Source organism: Acomys russatus, chromosome 2 (assembly GCF_903995435.1).
Source record: "Acomys russatus chromosome 2, mAcoRus1.1, whole genome shotgun sequence".
Lineage (NCBI taxonomy): Eukaryota > Metazoa > Chordata > Mammalia > Rodentia > Muridae > Acomys > Acomys russatus.
Window position 1 is genome coordinate 103,762,086 of NC_067138.1, and position 24,421 is coordinate 103,786,506.

A 24,421-nucleotide genomic window follows, 5' to 3' on the forward strand; every position below is an offset into this window, starting at 1 on the left:
ACACACACACACACACACACACACACACACACACACACACACGAGAGGCGGGTGAAGGGAGAGAGAGAGAGACCCAAAGAATCTGGGCTTTAAGAAGAGTCATAAGAAACATGTTGTTTGTATTTATACAGATATAATTTGAGCTTGCAGTTTTGTTCAAAAGGAAATAAACTCCACCAGCTTAACCCAGTGTCTTATATTCAGCTAATTCAGTCCTGTGTTTTCAGCGAGGATTTAAGTATAGTTTGGGCTTTTACTGACCTCACTTTAGCTCTCCTTCTTGGCTTGGCCTTTTAGCCAAGAGCACAGTGCTCTGCACTGCATAGGTGGTATCTGCTGTGATTTCTGAACAGTGACAGCTAAGAACTCTATTAAGTCATTTTTGAAAGTGGCATGGTTCGCAGAAGTGTGAACCATCATTTCTCTCAAAAGAAAGAAATGCCCATTTAATACAGAATGTATTTCAAACTGCTCTTGCTCCTCGTGGGTCTTTCTCATTAGGAGCAGTTTTTCCCTGGAGGCAGGATAACAGATATGACACTTTTTGAGGAACACTGATAAATGTTTTCCATCTTAAATGTGAGATTTAATGTGTAACTTTTCTGTGGTTAAAACATCCGTGAGGAGTTCTCAAGCGGGAGTGTGGTGGAGGCTCTTCTTAGCGTGACAAAGACTGGCTTTCCTTCTACAGTGATCCCAAATATGTAAAGCATGCCTGCAAGTAGGACACAAAACCATGTAGACACAGACCTTCATAATTATCTACCATGGAGTTCCCAATCAAAATTTGTCCTAAAATCTCCTGAGTATCTACAAGTATTAAATATAAAAATCTCATTCATCTAGATTAGTCTACCCACACATAGAGCTTTTAAAACTCCTTTAGCCCACAGAACGCATTACTTAATTTTTCTAACACATGGCTTCCTTAAGTGTTATGGGCCTATTGTGACAGTGATAAAATTGCCTTTTGCTGAGTGACTGGTGTGTTTATGAGTTACTTTATCTACTTGTTGGCAGCTTGAACAGTAAAGAAAATTTGATTGGTGGGCTGCAGTGTGCGGTGACTTTGCCTGTGTCTACGGCTCTGTTATTACATGTTATCAAATTCTATTCCAGCAATTCAGACTTTAATCCCCTTGGAGGAATTTGGGGATTTTGTGGAGTTCGGCGATAATTAAGTCTGTCTCGTGCTTGGCTCCTTTAAATGGTTCTCAGAGCTAACGTAAATTCTCTGGGAATCCATGTGGCGTTCCCATGCACTTTCTGTTGGGTGTTTTGTTAACGGTTTGCCCTCAGAAGGTTGGGTTGAAATAAAATTGAGACACACTAACCTTAGCCACCTCCCCATGCAGAGTCGTTTTGAGCTTCTTTTTTTTCTATTGCTGATGTTTTCTTGATAAACATTGACAAGAGCACATGTTGAGTACCTGCTCCAGGTCAGCACCAGGACACAGAGATGAACTGGAAGCAGACCAAGTTCTGAAGAGAAGCATCAGGGAAGGGAGCATGGGACTGTGGGTAGACAGGTGTGAGGAGATGTGGTGGTGACCCACAGGAAGGACGAATGACAGGAATGAAGGCGAGAAGGCCAGACCAGGAAAAACTGAGCAGAACCTTTCAACAGTCAAGCCCTTCACACTCCAGACACATATAAAGAAACTATCTCAATGTGTATTTAAGCATCAGCTTGTCGGTGATATATAGTGTGCCATTGGGTGTGTTATCCTGCCCCGTCCAAGGAAAAAAGATTCAGAAACAGCTCTGGAAAGGTAAAGGCGGGAGAAAAGATAAAGACAACAAGGCAATAAGCATAGTTAAAGGGGGGGCCTGTTAGATGGGAAGAGGAGGTGCTGGCTCACACCAGTGCAGTGTAGAGCTGACCTCCTGTCACTGGGATCCATAGATTGTCAACGCCTCATTAGGCCCAAGGCTACTTTCCTTCCACAAGTCAAAATTGCCCACTCGTGGAACTGAGGTGGGAGCGTTTCCACCCACAGAACTAATCGTATGGAAAATTCTAGCCTTTGTAGAAGAGCACAGTAAACTATTCAAAGACATTAGTCACACAGTGGGAGCCTACACCTCCAACTCTCCTGTCAGAGGCTGTAAATACCTATTCTAGCCGAAGCCTGCAAGCTTGCACTTGCTCTTCCTCACGCAGTACTAGCAGTGCCAGGTGACAGCACAGCTGGCAAGTGTGTGGCATCTTTGGTACATAGGTGTTCACCGACTAGTAACAAGACAGCTTATTCTCTTACTCGTGCTGAGACATAGACATGGCCATCAGCCATACACAGTGTAGATGGCTTGTTCCAGAACAGCTAATGGCCTTCCCTCAGCCCATGGTTGGTAGGAGCAGTGCTTGACTTTGAACAGAGAAGGCTTACTCCAGAGACCCACCTCCTTCCTCATCATGGCCTATAAGGCATCTCCTCAGACGAAGCCAGCAGAAACCTACAAGGACATGACGGATAGGATATTTCCAGAACAGATGAATACCAGAAACTGTCAGTACTGAGCTCCTATGTTTTCTCCCAGATACAAATTCTAGAGGTTTAAAATACATATATGTTATATGTTTATATACATATTGTAAATAATATACATACGTGGCATATATGTAAGTAGAAGATGGACTGTGTGGAGGAAGGAAAGAGTCCAAAGGGAAGGAAACAGGGGAGTAAGATAGGATAGTGGGGAGAAGCCGACCACCACAGTCTTCATGTGGAGCTGGAGGAGAACAAGCAGAAGAGAGAGAAGGGCCAGGGAGGGGCTGGGAGGGCCTGAGCAGACAGCCTGGCTAGTGTGGGGGGGGGGGGGGATACTGTAGAGAACATTGTTCTGTAGCTAAAACGATGCAGACAAGTTGCTAGTGTTGGTAAGCGGGGTCTGAGGGTACCAGGTGGGACAAAGCGCTTTATCATCTGTGCAGACTGGAAATGGGGCCACGAGACGCCCGCAGGGCAGAGCACCCAGGCCTAGGAGGGCAGCAGTGAGACAAGAAGACACCACATTTTTATTTAAAATAATTCAAGTAAGCTCCTCACCAGTGGCCCGTTATTTTCATCTAATTATCCATTTCCAAGGGCAACGAGAAGTTTAATACAATGTCGCTGAGTAGACCCCTGAAATGCCCTGACCCAGGACCTTCTTTCCTCTACTCTCCTACCCTGAAATTCCAAATAAAAAAACAAAAACAAAATCCACCTGCCTTTCAATTCCCCAGCGTGCATTTCTAACTTAGCTCTGGATCTCAACTTCTCATCTCGCTACCCTCAATGCAAGCCTCCCTCAGAGCTTCATAGAAAACCTTCAAGCATTAGAATGCACAGCGAGAGAGGCAGGGGCAAGGTATGGTGTCTTCTGTTCCCTTCTGTTTTTACTGAGACAGAGAAATAGCAGTGATCGAGCAAGAACATAAAAATAAACGGAGTTTCTGCAAAAGGATTTGCGTATCACAAACATCGCTAGCAGGGAGCCCGGCACTTCTTCGAAACTCTTGACAGTGTCTTGCCTTTACAGCTAGCATTTCTTGGGGGACAAGAAACATGTAAAGAGATTTGGATTCAAAAGTAATCTTTTTAATTTGTGTTTAATTTTCTCACCGGTATATGAGCACATTCCTCTCACAGGCCTCACTTCCCCTGCCCTTCCTTTTCTTCCCCTTCCCCCTCCCCCCATTAGCCCTCTGTCCCCCTAGGCAGTTTCACTTCTAAGTTCAATTAATGTTGAGTTAATTATGCAGGCATAATTTTATGTGACTATATAAAATCCAAGGGTCACAACGGAGTGAAAGCATACATGTTTTGAGACTGGTCTGATTGGCTCAATATGATTGTCTCCTCTTTACACCAATTTTCCCACAAGTGATGTTACATCCTTCTTCTTTGTGGCAGGAAAATTCTATTGTTTGTCTAAACTACATTTTCTTTACTCATTCCTCTGTTGAACACCTGGGTTGGTTCCATAACGTAGCTTTTGTGAATACAACTGCAATAAACGTAGATGTGCAATAATCTAGGTGATTTGTTGACTTTGAACCATTCGGGCAAATACCCAAAAGTGTTTGAGAAACCTCCACACTGGTTTCCATAGAGACTGTGGCTGGTTTTCAGTCCTACCTACAGCATTTTTCATTTCATTGGCATCATTTTTGTTGCTTTCTTGATGACTACCATTCTAACTGGGCTGAGATAGAGTCTCAATATCGTTTCGGTTGGCCTTTCTTTGACGTCTAGCGAGGTTGGACATTTTTTCAAGTTTAATAGTATTTCCTCTTTTGAGAACTGTCTGTTTGTGCACAAGCCCATTTTATTGATTGGATTGTTTTCTTGTTGTTCTATAAGATGGTTTCCTTGCTTTTCAGCTCTTTGTATAGTCTAGATATTAAGCCTCTAAGGCCCATGGTTGGCAAAGATTTTTCTCCCATTCCGTAGGCTGGTTCTTCACTCATTTAAGTGTTTGCCTTGTTCTGCAGAAGCTTTTCAATTCCTTGAGATCCTGCTCGCTGATTGTTGCAATTATTTCCTGCATAGAAATAAATGCAACCATCAGGAAATTAACTTTCCTGTGCAGACAGCCCTCGCTTGTGCCTACTATCAGGCAGTATTTTCCCTACCTTCTCCCTAACAGCGTCATTGGTCCATTTGAGCTGATTTTTGTGCACATGAGAAATACGGATCTGATCTCCTCTTGTATGCATCCATTTTTCTCACCACCATTTTTAAAGAGGCCCAGACAATTTTATAGAATTGGAAGTTAATGGTGTTTGCCTTTATTTTTAATATGAAGGCACAGAAAACTCAGCTTTGCTGTTTAGAACGTTCAGAGATCTGAGTGCTTGTGTGAAAAACAAGTTCTGTGCTTGGTGGGTGTCTTCCAACCCAGGAGTGGTGAGACGTTACAGACCGGCTCCATCTGGGTTGCCTGGAGCCTGCTCAGTTTCCTTCTGCACAACCGTGGTCCAAGTGAGCCTCGGTACGATGTGGTAGTGTTCTGAGATCACCTCAGGCCATTGGCCCAGTAAGTCTTCTCAGGGTCATTCTCCAGAAGCAGCAGAAAAACTCTTGGCAATAAATGCCTCCCTTTGATTTAGGCGTGTCATTAGTCAGAGCTAAAAACCATTGCTACTACAGGATCTCACGTGCACATGGATCAGGGCCCCCTGCCCAGCTCTGGGGGTTCCTTTAATTGTTGTACTAAGAAGTGTGTCATAATGACATGAAAGTGCCCTCCAGGAGCTTTGGGTTGATTATAGACCTCTAACTTATTGATTCTCTTCCCTAAGAACTTTCATTGGATTTTTTGGGGGGGTGGGGTTGAGACAAGGTTTCTCTGTGTAGCCTTGGATGTCCTGGACTCACTTTGTAGACCAGGCTGGCCTTGAACTCACAGAGATCCGCCTGCCTCTGCCTCCCCGAGTGCTGGAACTACAGGCGTGTGCCCAGCTTTGTTAGGACATTCTATACACATAAGCTTCATACACCTTAATCATGTTTGCCTTCTAGTACCCTGCTCTGCCTCTTACCTTCTCTTACTGGTCTCTTTCTTTTTCCAAATAGTCTCCACTCAGCTTTCTTGTCTTGTGTGTACATGGAGACATCGTCACTTTCTCTGTCATGGTATCTGAGGTGTCATGTGAATCCTTCACATGGGTGTTAATTTTTATGATGACTGAAAGGTGAGATTATTCAAGATGAAATAAACAACTTTAATAGACCAGTAACTCCAAATTAAATAGAAGCAATAATTAAAGATCTCCCACCCAGAGCCAGATAGATTGAGTGTAGAATCTTTAAAGAAGAAAAATGAAGTTTGAAGATTTCAGGTAAACGTGTGGAGCTAGGAACAGTCATTCTGAACGAGGTAAATCAGACCCAAAAAGACAAGTATTGCATGTTTTTCCTTATTACATGAACATTAGCTTTTAAGATTTAGCTATATTTCAGAATATAGCTTTCTGATTTATAGCTTTAGCTTTATAGGGACTAGTAAAGGTCTTGAGGAAAGGAAAGGATTTTTCAAGGAAGGGGAAATAGAATATAGTATTATAAAATATAAAGGGGAAACTAAAATAGGAGGACTAAATGGGGAGGGGAATACAAGAACAAGTTGGGCTGTGATGGCGCACGCCTTTAATCCCAGCACTTGGGAGGCAGAGGCAGGTAGGTCTCTGTAAGTTCAAGGCCAGCCTGGTCTATAAACCAAGTCTAGGACAGGCAAGACTACACAGAGAAACCCTACCTCAAAAAAACAAAAAGAAGAAGAAGAAGAAGAGGAAGAAGAGGAGGAGGAAAATTAGGATAATGATGAAGAGGCGGGGGAATAGGGCACAAACATGAAAGGTCACAAAGCAGCCTGGTGCTGTGGAAGGTGTGTAGATACAGATATAGGTGATACGGACATATGGGAAAGGAGTTTAAGGTTTTTGAGACAGGGCCTCACTATGTAGCCCTGGCTAGCCTAGAACTGACTCTGTGGGACTCAAACTTACAGAGCTCTGCTTGCCTCTGCCTAGGGCTGGTACTCTGCAAGCACTAGGATTAAAGGTGTGAAAGACCATGCCTGATTCTATGAAAGAAAGTTAAATGAAGTCACCATCTAATGAGAGAAGCAATGTCCCAACTTGACATCTTATGCCACCAAGTAAACCACCAGTGCCAGGAGTGGGTTGTGTCTTGTTGAGTTGACCAAAGTGGTCCTATAGACCACCCCCACCCACCATCACGTCACAGGCTGTTGCCAAGGCTATTGGTTACCCTCCACAACCCAGCAATAAATAAGGCCGTACTGCTGAAGATGCCACTTACTTATATCATCAAACATGAAGAAATCAAGCTGGTGCCCAACAGAAGATTCACCCCTGCCAACGAGTGTTTGTGGTGCTAGAAAGCACTTTGCATATTACTGGGAGAAAAAAATTAATCATCACTATCATCCTGCTCCAAACTCTGAGGCCTACAGCAGTGAGCTACCTATCGGATATACTGGTGCAGTAGTGGCCCAAATGTTGTGGGAGTGACCAACCACTTTTTTTATTGGATTTAAGAGCCATTCTATGAGACGGAAGCCACTCCTGAAACTCTTAAAACTGCCAAGAACATGAGAGTAGATAAATATACAGACAATAAGAGACTTTGAAGCACTCAGTCCTAAATGGGGTGTCTTCATCAAACTCCTCTCCTCACAGCTTGGGGGTCTAGGCGAAGGAGGAGATGGAAAGATTATAAGAACCTGAAATGGTAGGTGACTCCAAGGAAAAAGTGTTTTCCAGACATAGCAGGGCTGATCTTCCAGAGACAACTGGGCTTATGCACATATGAGCTCACAGAAACTATAACAGCATGCACAAGACCTGCACAAGTTCAAAACAGATAAATTCTCAGCACAAGGGGGCTGGGGCAGGGAGTAAACGCCTAACCAAGGAGCTGTTTGCAGTGATAGCTGCTGGGAAGGGAAAGTCACTCTTCTGCAGTGGAGTGACACTGGGTCCAGCATCGCATCCTCAGGGAAGCCCGTTCTCAGGAGCAGCTGCACCACACGACAGACTCAATGTTGTTGTCCTTGCTTGTTTTGTGTTGTGTCGGTTTGGTCCTTTTTTGTCTTTAATGATTTTTGATGGTGGTTTGCTTTGTTTTGTTTTGGATTTTGGATTTTTTTATCTTTTTTGTTTTTTGTTTTGTTTTGTTTTTTGAGAGAGAGAGAGAGAAAAAAATAAAGAACAGGAAATTAGGTGAGTAAAGAGGTGGGAAGGACCTGGGATGAACTGAGGGAAAATATAACCAAAATGTATTATATTTTTAAAATTCAGATAAGAAATAGGGGGAAGAAAGCAGAAAAATGAGGTTATTAATATGAAGAGATGCAAATTATTTTTAACTAATTAATTAAGACAGATTTTTTAACCAAAGGTTACCTGCCATAGATGGTGTCCTACATTTTTGGCCGAGAATGTTAAGTTCCAATCCCACCGCTAGCCTGTGCTTCCCCCCACAGCTGCTTTGTCCTTGTGTGCTAGCTCATCTCACTACGTTCTTTTCTCTCATTACACAAGTAATAGGCCCAGCAGAACCCTGGATCAGGCCACACTTCTGTGCTGACCCCTTGAGCTCTAATAAACACCTGACACTGTGTTAAAAGTTACCAGTAAAAAGTAAATGATGCAGAGTTCACCTCAAGTTCGAACACAGCAGCAGCATTCGAGGTCGACAGTAAAAACGTGAGGGAAGTTTAACATGGAATCCAAAGCAAATCCTGTCCCAAAGGCGCGAAATAATCATCTGTGGAAAACATAATTAAACTCCTAAACCTATAACTGTACTCCTTCCTTATGTTTTCATCAAGCGCAGTAAGCAGTGGCCAGTTGTGGCTAGCTGCCCATTATCTGGATACTAGCCTAAGGTCATTTCTGGCTGTTGAGAATAAGTTGATTTTTTTTTTTTTTTTTTTGTAGGGTGCTATTGTTATCCATGAAGTATATGAAGAAGGCGCAGCAGCCAGAGATGGGAGGCTGTGGGCTGGAGACCAGATATTACAGGTGCCTCACTCCGAGCTGCACTTCGTGACAGTGAATAAGATGGACACCTGTCCATAAAGTCAAATTTTCTTTCTTCTCTTCAGCTGTTCCCTCAGTGGTTTTCTTCTCCTGTAAACAAAGCATACGTCATATCCTCCTCTTTCACTGGTTTATAATCATGGCATTGTTTATCAACTCTGAGAGTGTTTAGTGAAAAAGAAAGTACCACTTACAGTTCTAACATTTTTATGTCAGATAGGATATATAATATTGCAATTTGATTTTTTTTGTCTCTGTTATTCCGTACTAAATCCCATGTTTAAAAAACATATGCATACAAACACATACTTCAGCACACACCTGCAATCTTAAAGACTCTGTTTCCACAAGTCATTTTCTTAATTCTAATAACCCATTTGTAAAGAGGAAAGCCATGCCTCACAAGCTCCAGCACTTTTAAGTCAGTAAGTAATGTAAACTCTTTCCCTTTGGATGGCATCTTGTACTTACCACACACCGAGATGCTTGAGTGAATTCTTTAATTTGCCTGTCATTTAGCAAAACTGCTAAAGCCTCTTAAAAGGTGCTAGGGAGCAGAAGAGATGGCTCAGCAGTTGAGAGCCTGTACTGTTCTTCCAGAGGAGCTGGGCTCAACTCCTAACACCTGTGTTAGGCAGCTTACAGCCACCTGTGTCTCCAGTTCTAGGGAGAGTCTGACCCCTGGCACTATTGTACACATACCTGCATATGCACAGAAACACATACACATATATGTAACTAAAATATGAAAAATAAGGTTTTTTGGGTTTTTTTTTTTTTTTTTTTTTTTTTTTTTTTTTTGAGACGGGTTTCTCTGTGTAACAGCACTAACTGTGCTGGAACTCACTTTGTAGACAAGGCCAGACTTGAACTCACAGATCTCTGCCTGCCTATGTCTCCCAAGTGCTGGGATTAAATTAAAGATGTGCACCAACATGCCCAGCAAGAAAAATAAATATTTGAAAGTGGGACAAGCGAAACTCATTACATGGGATAATCTCTACTGACAACATTGGCATGTTAAAAATAAATAAATAAATAAGTGGCGGCTCAGCTCAGGGCCACGGGATGGTAAGGAACCAGTGGGCAGGGAGCCATTCAGCCCAGGCTCTGGTAGGAGAGAGGGTTCGAGGACGTGAGACTTTAGCGTCTGTCGCTCCCGTTGGATGAGTTTAATGGAGTAGACGTTACGGTAGGCATGCGCAGTTTTTGCTTTGTGTCTTTAATGTAGCATGTTATGAATGACATCACAGAATTTGACTTCTCCCCTGGGTGGCTCACTTCCACCTTCCACGTTGGAAACAGAGGTAGAATGGAGACTGCAGAACCCAGATGAGAGGGTGAAAGAAGACCCAAGCTAGGTGTGAACTAGGATGCAGGCCTTGGCTGTGTGACACATGCAGGTCAGGATGAGCCCCCACTGCACTTACAGGTGTGAACTAGGATGCAGGCCTTGGCTGTGTGACACGCAGGTCAGGGCAAGCCCCCAGTGCACTTACAGGTGTGAACTAGGATGCAGGCCTTGGCTGTGTGACACGCAGGTCAGGGCGAGCCCCCAGTGCACTTACAGGTGTGAACTAGGATGCAGGCCTTGGCTGTGTGACACATGGGTCAGGATGAGCCCCCAGTGCACTTACAGGTGTGAACTAGGATGCAGGCCTTGGCTGTGTGACACACGGGTCAGGATGAGCCCCCAGTGCACTTACAGGTGTGAACTAGGATGCAGGCCTTGGCTGTGTGACACGCAGGTGGTGGATGAGGCTGGAAGCACGAGCAGGGCGTCTTAGGAAAGTAACATGATGTGTTCTTTTGTGGTCAGAAGTTTGGGGGTACTTCTGCTCCCTGTTTTATCCTTCCCAGATTTTCTAGCCCATTGGTATTGTCATAATTGGCATTTCACAATGAGTGGGTTTAATATTAGAAGTAGGTGCTGCAGAGTTGGCTGAGCAGCTCACAGCACTGGAAGACCAGAGGACCTCGGATCAGTTACCAGCATCCACACGGCGTCTCACAGCCCGAAAGCCACAGTCGCAGTTATGGGTCCCACTTAAATGATTCCAGCTTATGTCAAGTTGGCAAAACTCCAGTGTTTTTTTTAACTTCGTCATTTTAGAAACTTTTCCATGTACTTGAATTGCCATTCCTGGGCTAGCAAAATGATTTTAGTGTGGATGAGCTTCTGTGGAATCCACTGGCCTCTGGCACCAGACATGCAGGAGGTACATAGCCATGCATGTAGGCAAAATACTGATACATATAGAACAGGGTTTTTTTTTTTTTTTTTAAGAAAATATGTATACCTGGTTTTAGTTTAGTTTTTTGGGAGTTTTTTTTCAGGACAGGATTTCTCTGTGTAACAGCCCTGGCTGTTCTGAAACTCTCTCTAGACCAGGCTGGCCTTGAACTCAGAGATCTGCCTGTCTCTGCCTCTTGAGTTCTGGGATTAAATGTGTGTGCCACCACACCTGGCTTATACCTGTTTTTATATCAGTTATATCTCAATAGAGTTTTTCTGCCGGGCCTAGTGGTACAGGCTTAAGGTGCCAGCACTCACGAGGCTGCACAGTTCTTCAAAGCCTACCAGAGATTTAAACTGAGTTCAAGGCAGGATAGGCAACTCAGTGAAATTTAGTTAAAACTTAAAATTTTTTAACATTTATTCATCTATTGCCTATATGTGTATGAGCGCGCGCGCGCGCGCGTGTGTGTGTGTGTGTGTGTGTGTGTGTGTGTGTACATGTGTACATGCCACAGCACACATGTGGAGATCAAAGGACACTTTGAAGAAACCATTTTCTCCTCCCATCATGTGAGTTCCAAGGATCAAACTCAGGTCATCAGACTTGGTACCGAGTGACTTTGCCTTCTCAGGCACCTTGCCACCCCAAACTAAGCCACTTTTATTTTTGTTTTGAGAGAGGACCTCATACTGTAGCCCAGGCTAGCCTCAGAGGTAACTATATAATTGAGGCTGGACCTGAATTCCTGTTACTCCTGCATCTACCTCTCAATTGTTGGCTTACAGATACTAGCTACCACAGCAGTCAGAAACGTGACTCCGTGGAAGAGGGCTCGGATTCAACTCTCAATACCATTTTTAAAAACTACTATCTCTTTTATTTATTTATTATTTATACAGTACTTTGCCTGGATGTGTCCCTACTTGCCAGAAGAGGGCACCAGATCACATTATAGATGGTTGTGAGCCGCCATGTGGTTGCTGGGAATTGAACTCAGGACCTTTGAGAGAACAGACAGTGCTATTAACCTCTGAGCCACCTCTCCAGCCACACTACTTTCTGTCTTTTTACTACAGCTATAGCTGCTTTCTTTTGTAAGAACATTTTCTGCTAGAGAGGGTCCTCTGCGTTCCACAGGCCGGTCTGCCATGGCTTCCGTGATATCCATTCCTAATTATTCATCTCATTGATACTGCAGAGCACATGAAAAAAGCAACTTAAGGGAACGGGCTTGTCTGGCTCACAGCTCGAGAAGATACAGCCTGTGGACAGGAGTGTGGTGGCAGGGATAAGTGACAGCTGGGCACAGTGCATCCACATTCAGGAAGCAGAGGGCAGCGAGTGCTGTGCTCATCTCACTATCTCCCCCTTGCTCAATCTGGGACATAGCTGTGGACCAGTCCTGCCCATATGATAGTGGGCCTTCCTCCTCCAGGGAGCCTGCTCTGTATAATCCACAGACACACCTCGAGTCTACCTGTCCAGTGGGTTCTAGACCTTGTCAAATTGACAGTCAATATTGGACATCATAGTATCCTGATGTTAAAATTAGGGTAAGCCAGATTTTGTTCCAAAGACACAACCAAACAATTTTTTGACATTGATGAGCATGTGCTGTCTTCTTCCTGATGGATTTTTTTAGGCCTGTCTCTTCTCTTACTTACCTGATCTCCTGTTTAAGTGAGACCTAAGAGTTAATTCCTGAATTTCCCCATCAACTAAAATAATGAGTAACCAGAGGTTCCGTCTGGCAACGGCTCATCCTCCACTTCCCACATGTCCTTCCTACTGAAAGGAAGTGATGCGGGACCTCCCAGAGCCCTTCTCAACCATGAGGCCACTCCCACCACCCCCGGGGCTCAGTAAGCAATGCTGTGATGCCTGCTTTTCCAAGGATGCATCTGTCCACAGTGCTCAGGCCACGCTGCACTGCTTGTCTCATTGAGCTGCCTCTTGATCAGCTGAGCACGTGGAAACCAGGCTAAGGTCACTCTGATCTGAGCAGGCCCCTTAGTGCCAGAACCTGGATGAGACTGTCTTTGCAGCATTAGAGTGCAATGACACTGCCTTTGCTTATTTGTGTATTTGCTGAGGCCTTTGAGATGGCTTGCAAAGTTCACCTTCAGTCCGTGAGGCTGCCTCATGTTTTAACTAACAGAAGCGGTCTTGTGTGCCATCTATTGGGCTACAGGAAAATAATCAGCTCAGCTCAGGTTTCCCTTTGTTCTGCGGGTTTCCTCACTAACAATGTAAAAGCATTTAGTGGCCTGAAGGAATCATGAGGGGTCCCGCACAGAGGAAAACAGCATTTCCTTCAGCCCATCCATTTCGGATGAAGAGGCCAAGTTCAGAGACAGGCTTGACCTTCCTGGGGCACACAGAGAGCTATACCAGAACAAGGGGGGACAGTCACATGTCAGAAGCACCTCCACTCTTGCCTCTGCTTGGCCATGTTGGGGCTAGCCGTCCCTTTGTTTGGCTCTTTGCCGAGATGTGACCTGGCTACCGTGCCCCTGAGTTTCTTCTTTGTAGAAATTCACTCATCACTGTCAGTCGTTTACTCTTTGTGGTAGATCCTAACTTATGGGGCTGTGTGGGAAAAGGGCTAGAAAGGAAAGATTGTCTCAGTTAGGAACTATAGAGATGAGCCAGTGAGCAAACCACTTACTATTTAAGAGTGAGGGCTGCAGTTCAGCTCCTTAGCACCCATAAATGTGTCAGGCAGAGGCTTGGCCTGTAATCCTAGCCCCTGAGAGGTAGAGACGGTGGATCCCCACAGCAAGCTGGCTACGGAGACTAGCCAGATTGATGAGCTCTGGCTTCAAGTGAGAGACCCTGCCTCAATATACATTAGAAAAAGAGCAATACAAGATACTCAGTGTTACCTGTCAACTATAACAAAAAACAAAAAACAAAAAACAAAAAAAAAAAACAGAAAGAAAAGAAAAGAATACCATAACTGGAGGAAAACAGTGTCTTTTTTTTTTTTTTTTTTTTTTTCCCGAGACAGGATTTCTCTGTGTAGCCTTGGCTGTCCTGGACTCACTTTGTAGACCAGGATGGCCTCTAACTCACAGCGATCCACCTGCCTCTGCCTCCCAAGTGCTAGGATTAAAGGTGTGCATGACCACGCCCAGCTGAAAACAGTATCTGTTTAGCATCTCTACTGCTTCCTGACGAAGATTCTCTGAACTGTATGCCCAGCTCTCCTTTCAGGTTTTTGTGTGAGGGCCTGCCGTGACTAGGCTCTACATCAAACAGCTACAGGGACCACGGCAAGAGACCATGTTCTCTGTGGTACTGCTGTGTTTGTTGTTGCTTTGTTTGTTTTGAGACAGAGTTTTGCTGTGTAACTGACGTCAGCTTATGTGGGAGTCCTGCCTCAGCTTTCTGAGTGTTGACATTACAGGTGCATAAATGCTCTGTCCAGCTTTGTGGTCCTACTATCCGCCATAGCCAAGCCATAGCATCAGCCTAGGTGCCCACCCGTGGGTAAAGAAATGTGCCGTATGCACATGGGGTGTTGTCCTGCCACAGAGAAAAGTAGAATCTTGTCTTTTGCAGGAAAACTGATGGAACTGGGTAGCAAGTAAGCAGCCTAAGTCAGACTTGGTCAAGTATCACATGCTTTGTCTCATGTGTGATGTCTATGTGGGAGGAAGTCGTGAGAGTGGAGGGGGAAGTATGAAGATCAGAGAATGTGGGCACAAGAGAAGGAAAAAAGGGGACAAATATGATCAGAATACATTATGTGCGTGGAGATATTACAGTAATAACCAGTGTTTATACGGCTAATACTAATAACACTTGGGGGATCCATGAGGAAGGACTGGCATTACAAGCACTATGGGAGTATTTACTTAATAAGTTGGCTGTGCTCCATATAACAGAGCAAGAAAGTAGGGCTCAGAGGGGCCCTGAGATACCCAGATCTGTGACTCAACAACAGAGCTGTGGCTTTGCCAACTGTTTGCAGTGTCTTATGTTCCCTGGTGGCCGCCATTCTCTGCCTGTGCCATCAGATTCAACTGAGAAGTTTTCATGGGCTTCTTTGAAGTTGTTGGAGACACTTGTCCTTTATTTCCTTCTGGGTCACTTCTAAAGATGATATAAGCAATTAAGAGTGAGGGGCCAGCCAGATCTGCAATGGTGCAGCCCTTTAATGCCAGTGCTTGGCAGACAGCGGCAGCAGCCCTCTGAGTTTATGCTACCCTGGTCTCCATAGCATTTCCAGGACAGCCAGGGCTACATAGTGAGACCATCTTAAAAAAAAAAAAAAAAAAAAAGAGTAAGAGTCAGGCCCAACAAGCAAACAGGCCAGAAATAGTAACTGGGCTGATAACTGTACTAGCTACTTCCCTTCTTCCTCAAAGAGTAAGTAACCACCTACACACACACACACACACACACACACACACACACACACACACACACACACACACACACACACCCCAGCTCCCCTAACTGCACAATGAAGTCTGCAGCTGTGTAAATACAAAACCACGCACACCGACCCATCCCTGTGGGGTGGGGTCTTTGTGTGAGAAGCAGCTCCTACCCCTGACGGTCATGTGGCATGCTTTGGGAATGCCCTGGAATCTCTTGAGATTTCTGACCGGTTGGAGCAAGGAGCGGCAGCAAGCTGAAATGCCTTTGCTGTAAGCTGCCTGTGTCAGGATGGCCGTGTTGCAGGTGAACGGGGCTGACCTGAGAAACTGCAGCCATGAAGAAGCCATCGCGGCCCTGAGGCAGACCCCCCAGAAGGTGCGGCTGGTGGTCTACAGAGATGAGGCCCAGTACAGAGATGAGGAGAACTTGGAGGTCTTCCTTGCGGAGCTGCACAAGAAGGCTGGCCGCGGCCTGGGCCTGAGCATTGTTGGGAAGCGGTAAGAACGGTTGTTCAAGTGAAGGTCGGCCTTCCCTCTTCAGTATAGGGGCCAGTGCCTCTAAACACGGAGAAACAGGCCTGCTGTGAACCAGCGATGGGGTTTCTCAGGGTGTCCTGTTGATACAGCTGGACCCGGTACACACTCATGGTTCCAGCTGGATGCCGAGTCTGCACTCAGCTCCAAGCAGGACCAGGGGAACTGCCTACGGTACACGCCCTATGATTCCATCACTGAGGAGGAGGAGGCAGGAGGGTCAGAAGTTCAAGGCCAGCCTGCTTTGGGAGGCTGTGGGTGATGAGGTACAACCAAGGAATGACAAAAGGAAAGAGATTAACAATAGAACTGTTAGGGGCTTTCAGGAAGGCCCCGTGAGCTAAGGCAGGGGCCATCAAAGTGATGACTTGCCTCAGATCCCCCGGGACCCACATGGCAAAAGTACCAATTCCTGCACATTGTCCTCTGACCTCCATGCAAGTGCAGGCATGCACACAGCCACATGAACATATAAATACATTAACATAAACACATGAACTGTAAATAATGGGTTTCATTTGTTAGGAAAGGGAAGTTATTAGCAATGACTCTTCTTTAGGAGAACAGCTTGCTCGCTTCATGTCTGTGTGGAGTGCTGAGATCACCCCAAGACCATGCTCACACCAAAAAGCAGTCAGCCATGGAGTGGTACTCCAGGCACAAACTCTGCCTTTTTAAAAAGTGAGTGGTGGGAGCCAGGCATGGTGGTGCACACCTTTAATACCAGCACTCTGGCGTCAAGGCAGGCGGGTCTCTGTGAGTTCAAGGCCAGCCTGGCATCACAGGTTTATACCACCAATAAAAATAAGAGCGCAGTAGGGAAGATGGATGTACAATACATAGCACAGGTAGGCATAATTGAATCATAAATGTTATTATTTAGGAAGTTAGTGGGTGGTATTGGGCTTAATGGGTTGGTTTCTAGAACATCTGAGTTTTAGATCTTGAATTTTTAGTCTTTGTAAAGGCAGGCCTAATTTTAATTACTAAGTGACTGCCTGACCCAATCCCGCAATGCTTGGTGACATTAACAGGAGTGGAACTGGAGTGTTTATTTCTGACATTGTGAAAGGCGGAGCCGCAGACCTCGATGGGAGGTTGATTCAAGGAGACCAAATCTTGTCTGTGAATGGAGAGGACATGAGGCATGCCTCACAGGAGACAGTGGCCACCATCCTCAAGGTGAGTCCCTAAGCAGCTTCCCACCTGGCTGCGGTGACCAGCGCACACAGAACTGGCCCTGTCCAGTTGCTTGGCCTTGGTTGGGTGCTTTTGCTCTGTTCTTACTAGAAATATAACAGCTGATTGTTTTAAATGGCCAAGAACAGATTTAAAGGAAAGCTTTTGTGCTGACGAAGCACACAAAAGGACCTGCCTGGGGGCTTTAAGGCAGCGTCTCATGCTAGTGAGCATTCCAACTGTCACACCTGTCTGTCGACCAGCTCCCTGGACAGAGTGTGTGCCCTAGAGCGTCCATCCACCCCTCCCTCTGCATTAATCAAACCCAACTTTATTGCTAGAAGGAAACACTAAAGCTCATCCTGACTGGCTTCTTCATTTCACAAATGAAAAGAGCCACAAAGCTGTGCTCGGGCCGGTTGCTTCCACCCTGGGCTCCGGCGAGCTTGCGGAAGTCTTAAGCTGAGACATCTCAGTTATGGGGCAGGACCTCCTGACCTCCTTCCCCCGTGGTTGCAACCAGCACAGACAGATGGGTTTGTTTAAATAATCGGGGTTCCTGGTCCGGTCAGCTGTCAGTTGCTCTGCAAAGGAAGGCCTGGCTTTGTGTCCCGTCCCCTGTTGGACTTCCCTCTCTGCGCTTCCCGCTGCTTGACTGCTGGGCTCTTTACGAACACTCCATCAGAAGGCAGATGGAAGGTAAGAAAGGCAGATGGATACCAAGCCCGTGTGATGCATTTGAAGGGCTCGGAGACGAAGCTGCTGTGTTTCCGGTTTGTTTGGGCTTTGATGACCGGCTCTCATTTTTTGCCTGTTGGCCTAGTTACCCTCCAGGAAGCCTTGGCCACAGACATGACTGCAGGCTCTGCTTTGGTGCTGAAGATCATAAATGCTGCCGAGTTTCACTTCCGTCATTTCTTGTCTTCCCAAGTGTGTCCAGGGCCTGGTGCAGCTGGAGATCGGGAGACTCCGAGCCGGTTCCTGGGCCTCCTCGAGGAAGACCTCACAAAACAGCCAGGTTGTTGATGCCTTCCCAGCCAACTTGCCTACTCCCTTGCGCCTGGGGGAGAAAGGTCTTCGTTTTGTAAATGATTGTCTAGATATGATGTCTGTTGTGCCACATAATCACACCAGTGTGCTTTTGTGTGTTTGAAATAAAAATGAAAGGTGGGGTGGAAATTCCTTAAGCCCAACATTTTTCTCTGCTTTATTGCCTGTAAAGTGTTTTCTTAGGGCCATTTTTCTCTCTCACTAGTCTATATTGCCTGTGCACACATGTACACAGCTGTGTTTATTTTTAAAAGGAAAAAAAAAAGAGGTAACATCTGGTGGCAATTTGACCCTCATTAACACAGCATTGTTCTGTTCATCCAATTAAACCTCGCTATAAAGTTAACTTGTGAATAGCCACTCACACATGCTGAGGGCAATTAATGATGTACTCCTAGGAGAGCAAAGTATGAGGGTTTCTCTTATGGCAGCGGGTGACATTTTGTGAGTTAGCAAATATATTTATTTGCAAGACTGATGTCAGTACCACCTTTTTAATGAAGTAGTTTCGCAGTGATTTGTGCGTGTGCTATAATGGCTGACACCCTTTGTCCCACTTGGCCCATGAGTCAGCTCTACAAGTTTCCACGTAACCCCTAGTCTCTTTGGAGGTTATGGACAGCCCCCTTTTTTGAGGTGAAAGTGTGACTTTTAGTCCTCTCCTAGTTGCCTTGGAGCTACAGCCTCCCCACAGCCTGAGGTGGCCTGGATTTGTAGTTGACATAGCTGCTTCTGCAAAGCTGTCAGCGCTGCTTGGTCTCATTAGTGTTAGAAAATGGGCAACAAAAGCTGTCACTGAGGCCCAGTGAGGCAGTGTTACAGTGAGGCTGTCACTGAGGCCCAGGGAGGCAGTGTTTCAGTGAGGCTGTCACTGAGGCCCAGTGAGGCAGTGTTACAGTGAGGCTGTCATTGAGGCCCAGGGAGGCAGTGTTTCAGTGAAGCTGTCACTGAGGCCCAGTGAGGCAGTGTTTCAGTGAGGCTGTCACTGAGGCCCAGTGAGGCAGTGTTTCAGTGAGGCTGTCACTGAGGCCCAGTGAGGCAGTGTTACAGTGAGGCTGTCACTGAGGCCCAGTGAGGCAGTGTTACAGTGAGGCTGTCACTGAGGCCCAGTGAGGCAGTGTTTCAGTGAGGCTGTCACTGAGGCCCAGTGAGGCAGTGTTTCAGTGAGGCTGTCACTGAGGCCCAGTGAGGCAGTGTTTCAGTGAGGCTGTCACGGAGGCCCAGTGAGGCAGTGTTTCAGTGAGGCTATCACTGAGGCCCAGTGAGGCAGTGTTTCAGTGAGGCTGTCACTGAGGCCCAGTGAGGCAGTGTTTCAGTGAGGCTGTCACTGAGGCCCAGTGAGGCAGTGTTTCAGTGAGGCTGTCACTGAGGCCCAGTGAGGCAGTGTTTCAGTGAGGCTGTCACTGAGGCCCAGTGAGGCAGTGCTTCAGTGAGGCTGTCACTGAGGCCCAGTGAGGCAGTGTTTCAGTGAGGCTGTCACTGAGGCCCAGTGAGGCAGTGTTTCAGTGAGGCTGTCACGGAGGCCCAGTGAGGCAGTGTTTCAGTGAGGCTGTCACTGAGGCCCAGTGAGGCAGTGTTTCAGTGAGGCTGTCACTGAGGCCCAGTGAGGCAGTGTTTCAGTGAGGCTGTCACTGAGGCCCAGTGAGGCAGTGTTTCAGTGAGGCTGTCACTGAGGCCCAGTGAGGCAGTGCTTCAGTGAGGCTGTCACTGAGGCCCAGTGAGGCAGTGTTTCAGTGAGGCTGTCACTGAGGCCCAGTGAGGCAGTGTTTCAGTGAGGCTGTCACTGAGGCCCAGTGAGGCAGTGTTTCAGTGAGGCTGTCACTGAGGCCCAGTGAGGCAGTGCTTCAACGCACTTTCGATCAAACCTGATGATGTGAATGTAATCTCTGGAACTCTGTGGTATAAGGATAGATTGGCTCCCAAAAGTCATCCTCTGACCTCCATGTGCATACTATAATGTGTGGATCTACATACATAATGCGCGCGCGCACACACACACACACACACACACACACACAATACAATAAAAGAATTTTAAATATATATCATTGATCAGACAGGATCACATACTAGCTGCTTTGACTTCAAGAATCTTCAAAACAGAGGGTAGAGAGGTGGCTCAGGGTTAAGAGCACGTGCTGCTCTTCCAAAGGACCCAGGTTCAGTTCCCAGTGCCTATGTGGTGGCTCACAACTGTCTTTAGCTCAAGGTCTATGGAATCTGACAACTATACTCACACATCTATATAAATAAAATTTCAGAAAAAAAAATAAGAATGTTCAAACAATGAAACCTAATCCACAGCATTAAATATGGATTTCTGCCTCCACCCTTGGCTTCTGTAATTAGCAGCAAACATAGGCACACACATAGTGCTGCCACGAGTGAACAGTCAGGAATTCATTGGAGACTTAAGTCGGCAGTGGGAGCTGCAGCCAGCGGCCTCAGGCAGGCTTCTCCTTGGGCAGAGGACTCATCTGGGTTGAATGGTTCCATTAAAGCCCAGTACACAGGAGACTAGAATACAGGCTGAACCATGCTGGACGTAAAGCTGACCCGCCCCACCCCAGACTAACAGCTGAGTTGGTGGGTACAATGGATGTCTCATCCCCCTGGAAGAGTGTATTCCCAGTGTATATCTTTTTTTTTTTTTAATAATACATCTTCCCTAATTGTTAAGTTTGTGCAGTTTGGTAGTTAAATGTAACTGCCAGTTCATAAGTTTGTATCCCAAACACCATATAAACTGAGTGTGGTGGCACACACCTGCCAGTCTAACACCCAGAGAGGAGTATCACAAGTTCAAGGTCATGCTCAATTAGATAGCAAATAAGGTCAGCTTAGGACAGTGGAAGAAGCCCTGTGCCACACCAAAGAAAAGTGAGTCTATCCTAAAGTATCAGATGTCTACCCACCCCCACCCCCCCCGCCGCCGCCATGAAAGTGGCCTTTAAAGAGCTAGCGATGCATGGAGAGTGTGTGGTGAAGACCGTGGCAGGGGCTGGAGACGGCTTAGGGGTGCAGAGCGCTTGTTACTCCTGCCGAGGACCCAGGTTCAGTACCCACCACCCACAGTGTGGCTCCTGATCATCTATAATTCCAGTTCCAGGGGATCCGATGCCCTTTTCCAGCTGCTTAAACATATAAAATAGAAAGAAATTATAGACATTTTATTTTTCAGTTTATTTTTGTGAGGGGTACTACAAAATGTGTGTCCAGAGTCAGGGTCCTCTGGCTCTACCTCCCCAGTGCTGAGATTATACATGTGTGTGTATCATGAAAATGAAGCAGATTTTCGATTATGGAATCTAGGTATATCTGTAATTCTGTATCTATAAAACTTCTCTGCTTACTTGAACTCTTTCTCATTTAAGAAATATTTAAATGTCTTAAAGTTTCTTCCACAGTTAAATAAGCGATCTTAAGCTGTGGTGGTATAGTACCTGCGCCTGACATGCATGAAGTCCTGAGTTTGATCCTTAGCACCAAAAAGAAAGAAGGAATAATAAAGCTTCAGCCAGGCTTGGTGGCATACACTTGTAATCTCAGTGCTTGGGAAAATACAAGTTCAAGGCTGTCCTGCATTACATAGCAAGACCCTGTTTCAGAAACAAATGCATTATAATTTACCATATGGTAATAGTGATGTAGTCTTAGCTTAAGTTTTCATCACAATTGGTCATAGGCTTGATAATTGAGTAGAAAAAAAATAGATGTGATATGGCCTGCATTAGAACAGGCCTTTGCTAACGTGTGGGATTTTGGATAGTCATTAGCCATAAATGACTATATATTATAAATCTCAAATATCTACTTAAGTGAGGAAAACTTAAATAAAAGGTATAGCAAGTTGGATTGGACCATTTCTGTTTGTAGGACAGGGTTCATAATATAAAAGTAAGCGATCCTTAAAAACCAGCTCTTCCCTTGACACCACTGCTTTCTCTAGAAGTCTCTACACAGTCCGCTTTCTGTTGATCAAACTTTACACACTCAGCTAAGCAAAACATGGGATGTAGTTTGGATCCTTGGGGTGGGGGCAAGGTCGTGTTGATTGTGCATTCAGAGGACAGGGCCAGTCACTGAAGGTTGTAACACTGCGGCGAACTGGGAAAATGCTTGATTTCATGTGCAACAAACCCAGCTCAGATTGCTGTCTTCCTACTGTAACTGAGATGCAGGCGTCCGCAGTGGAGACACAAAGGAACTATCGTTTAGATGGGGGACTGGGTGGTAAGGGTGAGCATAGGGACTAGTTTTCTCTCTTGGCTTCTTCAGGCTCTGATTAAGGGTATATCTCTAGGGCCATGGTTGGGCCTGCACCCGAGTGACTACAGTGTCTCCTTTTCAGGGGGATCAGCACAGTGCACACAGCAGCTGTCGGCCTTCCTTTGCCCCAGTCATCACTGGCCTACAAAACCTGGTTGGCACAAAAAGACCTTCAGATCCTCCCCAGAAATGTAAGTTCAAGACCAGCCTAAGCTACTTAGTGTGGCCTATTTCGAGAGGATAGGAGGGTGGGGGGAGGCACAGATCCCATGAACAGCAGAAAAGCAACAACATAGAGTACATCAGAAAGCACGACTGTGTACAGAGAGAACGTGAGTGCATTACAGGTGGCTGGAGGTTAGAAGTGCGTATGCCCTGGAGAACAGAGTGGAGGCAGGGCTTTCTAAGGCCCTCCTGGATGCGGGTTATCTTTGAGTAGGGCAGAAAAATACACAAGTGTATTGTTCCCCAGCTGTGAGTAACCATGTCTCAGGCCGTTGCTGCTGCTCATTAGCTTTAGTCGGACCACAAATGATTACAGCCACATCTGGGACACTGCCCCCAAAGACACAGTCGGGTCCTGATGCTGAGGAAGGGTATAGCCTGCTCGATTTAGTCTCCTTTCTTGAAAAACCTGGGAAAATGCTGCTGCCCTTGTGGGAGTGATACATCTTACACATGTTCCGTCTGGTTCATAAGCATTAATGGATGGTCTTGCCTCTTTATCCGTAGGCACAGAGGTGGGCCCGAGGACTGTGGAGATAGTCAGGGTAAGTCGGCCATTGTTTCCGTTGTCGCTGACACATTTCCCTCTGGGTGTAATTTATCAGATTATATGTTCTTCTAAGTTAGTGAAGTTACTGTCGTGAATTTCTAAGTGTATCCTTTTCATAATAGTGTGTGTGTGTGTTTGAATTTCACACAACAAAAAGTATGTTGGGCATTCTCTTGTAACTCATCCTGTTACCCTCTGCATGACGTCAGCGTTCTTGACAGCACAGAAGGTGATTGTTGCTGGTTGTATAATAGTCACTCCGTCGTCTGGGTGTGCCTAGAACTTTTTTAACCAGCTTCCTCTCATTAAACAGTTAGCATGTTTCATTATCATTATTTTTTTAGATTTATTTTTATTCTATGTGTTTGAGTGTTTCACCTACAGGTTTGTCTGTGCACTATGTGCATGCCTGTTGCCCGCAAAAGCCAGAAGTGGGCCACGTGCCCCCTGAGTTACAGATGGTTGTGAGCCACTACATGGGGGCTGGGCGTTGAACCCACATCCTCTGCAAAAGCAACAAATGATTTAACTGTTCACCATCTCTCCAGCCCCCATGTTTAACTTTTACCTTATATAACAAACATTGCCGTAGGTATACCTCTGCCTATAACATGAATAATCACCTCAGGATTAGTTCCTAGGAAAGAAGCTAGCTATTAGATCCAAAGCATGCCTGGGACATGGGTGCAGCTTGATCACAGAGCTCTTGGCCAGCTAACGTAAGGCCGTGGATCCCATCTCCAGGGCGATGGGGGTGCTTTTTCATTAAAGGTTTTTATGTGTTGGTGAATTGCTCTTTTGAAACGATTGTGTGAGGTGGGGTCCAGTTCATTTTCAGGCTCTGGTTTTCAGTTTATGTGTGATGTCTGGGAATGTTAGAAAGTAGACTTCTGTTTTCATCTCAAGCTTGGAGCTTCAATGTTGAACTTTGACGGGACACAACCCATCTATAACATCAGCTCACTGATCTCACCGAGTCAGCCTCAATCTTCTCATCAATAGCATTAGCTGAGCTGAGCCTGGTGCCTCATGTCTGTAATCTCTACAATTTGGAGGCAAAGGCAAGAGGATTGCCATGAGTTCAAGACCAGCCTGGCCTACATAGTTCCAAGCCAGCCTGGCCTACAGAGACCCTAATTTTAGAAAGCCAAAAATAAATAGATGAGATAAGATATATAGAGCACGTAATTCTAGGTCCCTCCTGAATGCCAGAAAGTAGCACTGTCCTTCTAGGCTATAATTGAACCAAACTTGTCCTGAGCCTTCCACTAAAGTTGCAGCTGAGATGCTCTGTGAGGAAGAAGTCAAATGCACCAGTAGGAAATGACAAACAGATAAAAACACAGGTGCAGTTAAGACCAAAGTAGTCCAAGATTCTGAAAATATTTTATATTATTTTTAGCCATTTCAGTCCTTTCTTTTTACAGGT

General features: G+C 45.7%; 1 protein-coding gene across 1 annotated transcript in view; it reads left to right on the forward strand.

The window, feature by feature from the left end:
• The window catches only part of Patj (PATJ crumbs cell polarity complex component), a 284,333-nt gene that overhangs the window by 254,990 nt on the left and 4,922 nt on the right, over nucleotides 1–24,421 (forward strand). The window contains exons 35-40 of the mRNA XM_051164507.1: nucleotides 8,456–8,539; nucleotides 15,490–15,683; nucleotides 16,754–16,901; nucleotides 17,830–17,916; nucleotides 22,300–22,408; nucleotides 22,950–22,987. Coding sequence (XP_051020464.1) covers nucleotides 8,456–8,539; nucleotides 15,490–15,683; nucleotides 16,754–16,901; nucleotides 17,830–17,916; nucleotides 22,300–22,408; nucleotides 22,950–22,987 — 660 coding nt within the window. The remainder of the gene's footprint in view (nucleotides 1–8,455; nucleotides 8,540–15,489; nucleotides 15,684–16,753; nucleotides 16,902–17,829; nucleotides 17,917–22,299; nucleotides 22,409–22,949; nucleotides 22,988–24,421) is intronic.